The 6,296-nt window shown below is 55.8% G+C and overlaps 1 protein-coding gene across 1 annotated transcript in view; it reads left to right on the forward strand.

Moving 5' to 3' along the window:
* Window positions 1–367: 367 nt before the first annotated feature.
* The window catches only part of LOC144611490 (pikachurin-like), a 26,389-nt gene continuing 20,460 nt past the window's right edge, over window positions 368–6,296 (forward strand). Inside the window, exon 1 of the mRNA XM_078430624.1 lies at window positions 368–540. Coding sequence (XP_078286750.1) covers window positions 432–540 — 109 coding nt within the window. The 5' untranslated portion in view covers window positions 368–431. The remainder of the gene's footprint in view (window positions 541–6,296) is intronic.

Here is a 6,296-nt window from a genome sequence, read left to right on the forward strand (position 1 = left end):
GGGCAATGCAGCTTTAAATATCGATGGGGCCACTCGGGAGTTAGCTTGAGGAGAGACTTTGTCTGCGTTTCCCCTGACATCAGCACCAGATTAAACTTCACTTATCTCCTTAGCTGTGGGATCTCTCTCTCTCTCTCTCCCTCTCTCTCTCCCTCCCTCTCTCTCTCTCCCTCTCCCTCTCTCTGTGCCTGAAGCTGTTGCCCTTGAACCGGAGGCAGGCAGAGGGGACGGGGATCAGCTTCGACCAGCCGCTGAGTCCTTCCTTGCTCTGCCTTGTTGGCTGTTGTCTCCTATCCCGCACCCAGTGGCAGCCTTGTCTCGTGCCTCTCTGCCGCTGGATTCGTCCCCGTCCCCCCCTCCCCCACCCCGGTCCCTCTCGACACCTCCTCTGTCCATCTCCCGCTCTCCCGCAGACGCCGACCTGTCTCTGGATGGGTGAACGGGACGTATCGTGGCTACTAGTCCCACTTCTAGTCCTCGTCTGCTTGTCCGAGCAGACTGAAGGTTCCAAGCATCGCGGGACCGCCCTGAGAAGAGCAGGTAAGGGGAGAGACGCAGGGGGGTGGATAGAGCGCTTGATGGCTCTGGGTCTGTACTCGCTGGAGTTTAGAAGGAAGAGAGGGGGGGGGCTCCCGTTAGACTTTACAGATACAGCGCGGAAACAGGCCCTTCGGCCCACCAAGTCCGTGCCCACCATCGATCCCTGGCACTACCCTACACACACTAGGGACAACGTACAATCTATGTATACCACTAAAACGCTCATCTTGTTTGTTTGTACGTTTGTTCGTTCGTAAATATATTTATACCCGAAATACAGCCAAAACGGTACACGACAGCGCAACAATTGTAGGCCCACCGTACTCACCGTCGGCCTGCGGTTCAAATGGTTGTTATATTTTTTTTAAGTTATTCGCCTTTTTTAACTTTAAAAATCACTTTTTAAACTTTAATAAACCCCTTTTCCACTTGCGCTACCCGTCAGCCGCGCGCCTGCGCAGTAATACCTCCGTGTTTGACGTCACACTGGGAACCCAACGGGTCCACACGCCCGCGCAGTTGGGGCCCGTTGATCTGATACTTACGTAAGATGGCCGCCGGATTCGCGCGTGTACGGAACCCAACGGGTCCGGGCCCGTGCAGTTGGGGCCCGTTGATCTGATGCAGCTCCCCGACTTACGGTGCTTCGACTGGGGGGGGGGGGGGGGGGGGGAGGGGGAGGGTAGGAGGGGGAGATAAGGGGGGAGTTGAGGGAGGATGATGTGGCTGAGTGGTGGTGGAGGGGATGAGGGGGGTGGTTGAGGGGGGATGGAGTGGGTGTGGGGGAGGGGGAGTGGGAGGGGGGTTTGAGGGGGGATGGAGTGGGTGAGTGGGTGAGGGGATGAGGGGGGTTGAAGGGGGATGGAGTGGGTGAGTGGGGGAGTGGGTGAGTGGATGAGGGGGGTTGAGGGGGATGGAGTGGGTGAGTGGGGGAGTGGGTGAGTGGGATGGGAGGGGGGTTTGAAGGGGGATGGAGTGGGTGAGTGGGGGAGTGGGTGAGTGGGATGGGAGGGGAAGTGGGAGGGGGGTTTGAAGGGGGATGGTGGGTGAGTGAAATAATGAAGCTACGACCTCCTTATGCTTAGGGTTATTGTTGTTGCATGTATTGGGGTACAGTGTTTTGCGTGCTATCCAATATCAGATAATACCACACATAAATACAACCAAGTCAAACTCACGTACAACAGGTGTAGCAAAGGGGGAGATACAGAGTGCAGAATATAGTTCTCAGCATTGTAGCGCATCAGTTCCACAGACAGAGTCCAATGTCCACAATGGGGTAGAGGTGAATCGGACGGTGCCCCAGCTTATGGAAGGGCCGTTCAGAAGCCTGATAACAGAGGGAAAGAAGCTGTTCCTGAGTCTGATGGTGCGCGCTTTCAAACTTCTGTACCTTCTGCCAGAGGGTGAGGGGCAATGGCCGGGGGGTGAGGAGCAATGGCCGGGGGGTGAGGAGCAATGGCCGGGGGTTGAGGAGCAATGGCCGGGGGGTGGGGGGCAATGGCCGGGGGGTGAGGGGCAATGGCCGGGGGGTGAGGAGCAATGGCCGGGGGTGAGGGGCAATGGCCGGGGGGTGAGGGGCAATGGCCGGGGGGTGAGGAGCAATGGCCGGGGGGTGGGGGGCAATGGCCGGGGGGTGAGGGGCAATGGCCGGGGGGTGAGGAGCAATGGCCGGGGGTGAGGGGCAATGGCCGGGGGGTGAGGGGCAATGGCCGGGGGGTGAGGAGCAATGGCCGGCGGGTGGGGGGCAATGGCCGGGGGGTGAGGGGCAATGGCCGGGGGTGGGGGGCAATGGCCGGGGGGTGAGGGGCAATGGCCGGGGGGTGAGGGGCAATGGCCAGGGGGTGAGGGGCGATGGCCGGGAGGGTGAGGAGCAATGGCCGGGGGGTGAGGAGCAATGGCCGGGGGTGAGGGGCAATGGCCGGGGGGTGAGGGGCAATGGCCGGGGGGTGAGGAGCAATGGCCGGGGGGTGGGGGGCAATGGCCGGGGGGTGAGGGGCAATGGCCGGGGGTGGGGGGCAATGGCCGGGAGGTGAGGGGCAATGGCCGGGGGGTGAGGGGCAATGGCCGAGGGGTGAGGGGCGATGGCCGGGAGGGTGAGGAGCAATGGCCGGGGGGTGAGGAGCAATGGCCGGGGGTGAGGGGCAATGGCCGGGGGGTGGGGGGCAATGGCCGGGGGGTGAGGGGCAATGGCCGGGGGGTGAGGGGCAATGGCGGGGGGGGAGGGGCAATGGCCGGGGGGTGAGGGGCAATGGCGGGGGGGGAGGGGCAATGGCCGGGGGGGGAGGGGCAATGGCCGGGGGTGAGGGGCAATGGCCGGGGGGTGAGGGGCAATGGCCGGGGGGTGAGGGGCAATGGCCGGGGGTGAGGGGCAATGGCCGGGGGGTGAGGGGCAATGGCCGGGGGGTGGGAGAAGGGAGAGGTGCCCACGCCAGACGGTCACACTCACAGTGCTGGCTTTAACCAGGAAGTTTACAAACAGGATTTACGGGCAATTAGCTGCTGAAGGCTTTGCAATCCTGGTCTATTAGCACAGAATTAGACCCACAACACCTCCCCCGAGCTGTCCTGGCCGTCTCTCTCTTTTCGCTGTTCTCTCTCTCACTTCCTCCTCTCCCTCTCATTCTCTGTCTCTCCTTTATCTCTTCATCCACCCTCCCTCTCTCCACTCTCTATTTTCTCTCCCCTTGTTCCCTCCCCCCCTCCCCCCCTCCCCCCTCCCCCCCTCCCTCCCTCCCTCCCTCCCTCCCTCCCTCCCCCTCTCCCTTCCTCTCTGTCCCCTTGCTATTTCTTTATCTCCCTTTTCCTCCTCTCCCTCTCTCTTCCCTTCCCCCTCTCTCCCCTTTCCATCCTCCCTCACTCATTCACCTACGTTTTTTCTCTCTCTCTCTCTCCATCCTCCTCTCCATCTCTCTCCAGGGCCTGATGGTCTGCATCCCAGGGTACTTAAGGAGGTGGCTCTAGAAATAGTGGAAGCATTGGAGATCATTTTTCAATGTTCTATAGATTCAGGATCAGTTCCTGCGGATTGGAGGGTAGCTAATGTTATCCCACTTTTTAAGAAAGGAGGGAGAGAGAAAACGGTAATTATAGACCAGTTAGTCTGACATCAGTGGTGGGGAGATGCTGGAGTCAATTATAAAAGACGAAATTGCTGAGCATTTGGATAGCAGTAACGGGATCATTCGAGTCAGCATGGATTTACGAAGGGGAAATCATGCTTGACAAATCTACTGGAATTTTTTGAGGATGTAACTAGGAAAATTGACAGGGGAGAGTCAGTGGATGTGGTGTACCTCGACTTTCAGAAAGCCTTCGACAAGGTCCCACATAGGAAATTAGTGGGCAAAATTAGAGCACATGGTATTGGGGGTAGGGTACTGACATGGATAGAAAATTGGTTGGCAGACAGGAAGCAAAGAGTGGGGATAAATGGGTCCCTTTCGGAATGGCAGGCAGTGACCAGTGGGGTACTGCAAGGTTCGGTGCTGGGACCCCAGCTATTTACGATATACATTAATGACTTAGATGAAGGGATTAAAAGTACCATTAGCAAATTTGCAGATGATACTAAGCTGGGGGGTAGTGTGAATTGTGAGGAAGATGCAATAAGGCTGCAGGGTGACTTGGACAGGTTGTTTGAGTGGGCGGATGCATGGCAGATGCAGTTTAATGTAGATAAGTGTGAGGTTATTCACTTTGGAAGTAAGAATAGAAAGGCAGATTATTATCTGAATGGTGTCAAGTTAGGAAAAGGGGATGTTCAACGAGATCTGGGTGTCCTAGTGCATCAGTCACTGAAAGGAAGCATGCAGATACAGCAGGCAGTGAAGAAAGCCAATGGAATGTTGGCCTTCATAACAAGAGGAGTTGAGTATAGGAGCAAAGAGGTCCTTCTGCAGTTGTACAGGGCCCTAGTGAGACCGCACCTGGAGTACTGTGTGCAGTTTTGGTCTCTAAATTTGAGGAAGGATATTCTTGCTATTGAGGGCGTGCAGTGTAGGTTCACTAGGTTAATTCCCGGAATGGCGGAACTGTCATATGTTGAAAGGCTGGAGCAATTAGGCTTGTATACACTGGAATTTAGAAGGATGAGGGGGGATCTTATTGAAATATATAAGATAATTAGGGGATTGGACACATTAGAGGCAGGAAACATGTTCCCAATGTTGGGGGAGTCCAGAACAAGGGGCCACAGTTTAAGAATAAGGGGTAGGCCATTTAGAACGGAGATGAGGAAGAACTTTTGCAGTCAGAGAGTGGTGAAGGTGTGGAATTCTCTGCCTCGGAAGGCATTGGAGGCCAGTTCGTTGGATGCTTTCAAGAGAGAGCTGGATAGAGCTCTTAAGGATAGCGGAGTCAGGGGGTACGGGGAGAAGGCAGGAACGGGGTACTGATGGAGAATGATCAGCCATGATCGCATTGAATGGCGGTGCTGGCTCGAAGGGCTGAATGGCCTCCCCCTGCACCTATTGTCTATTGTCTATTGTCTATTGTCTTTCTATCCCTCCCTCCCCCTCGGTCCATCCTTCTAAGAGGAGGTAGTAGAGGAAGGTACTAATACAACATTTGAGAGACACACAGTGTAGACAAGTGCATGGATGGGAGAGGTTCAGAGGTAGAGGGGGCAAACCGTATGGGCAGGAGGGTCCCACCAAAGTCTCAGAGCCAATCTACAATCGGACTTTGTCAATAACCACCCCAGGGCATCTTGAAGGCAGACACAAAATGCTGGAGTAACTCAGCGGGTCAGGCAGCATCTCAGGAAAGAAGGAACGGATGACGTTTCGGGTCGAGACCCTTCTTCAGACTGATGTCAGGGAGGGGGCGGGACAAAGATAGGATGTAGTTGGAGACAGGAAGGCAATAGGTGCAGGAGGAGGCCATTCAGCCCTTCGAGCCAGCACTGCCATTCAATGTGATCATGGCTGATCATTCTCAATCAGTACCCCGTTCCTGCCTTCTCCCCATACCCCCTGACTCCGCTATCCTCAAGAGCTCTATCTAGCTCTCTCTTGAATGCATTCAGAGAATTGGCATGTGGGAAGGAGGGTCTTGACCCGAAACGTCACCCACTCCTTCGCTCCAGAGATGCTGCCTGACCTGCTGAGTTACTCCAGCATTTTGTGACACCTTCGATTTCAACCAGCGCCTACACTCACCTCAGGGCATCTTGGTCGGCATGGGCAAGTTGGGCCAGAGGGCCTGTTTCCTTGCTCTATGACTCTATGACTCTAAATGGGACCTGCTTAGTCTGACTGAACATAGAACTCTGTACAGCACAGGAACAGGCCCTTCGGCCCACAGAGTCTGTGCTGAGCATGATGCCAAGACCAACTCTTACCTGCCTGCACGTGATCCATATCCCACCATTCCCTTCATATCCATGTGTCCATCCAAAACCCTCTTAAACACCACGATCGTATCTGCCTCCACCACCACCCCTGGCAGTGCGTTCCAGGCACCCACCACCCTCTCTGTAAAACAACTTGCACCGCACATCTCCTTTAAACTCTGCCCCTCTCACTTTATTGTTACGCCCTCTGGTCTTTGACATTTCCACCCTGGGGAAAAAGGTTCTATTTCTCTACCCTGTCTATGCAACTCAGCGGGTCAGGCAGCATCTCTGGGGAACATGGATAGGTGACGTTTCACAGAGTGCTGGAGCAACTCAGCGGGTCAGGCAGCATCTCTGGAGAAGATGGATAGGTGACGTTTTCGGTTGGTTCTGAAGGTGGGTCTGAATGGCGCAGCGG

The sequence above is a fragment of the Rhinoraja longicauda genome, chromosome 3 (genome assembly GCF_053455715.1).
Source record: "Rhinoraja longicauda isolate Sanriku21f chromosome 3, sRhiLon1.1, whole genome shotgun sequence".
Lineage (NCBI taxonomy): Eukaryota > Metazoa > Chordata > Chondrichthyes > Rajiformes > Arhynchobatidae > Rhinoraja > Rhinoraja longicauda.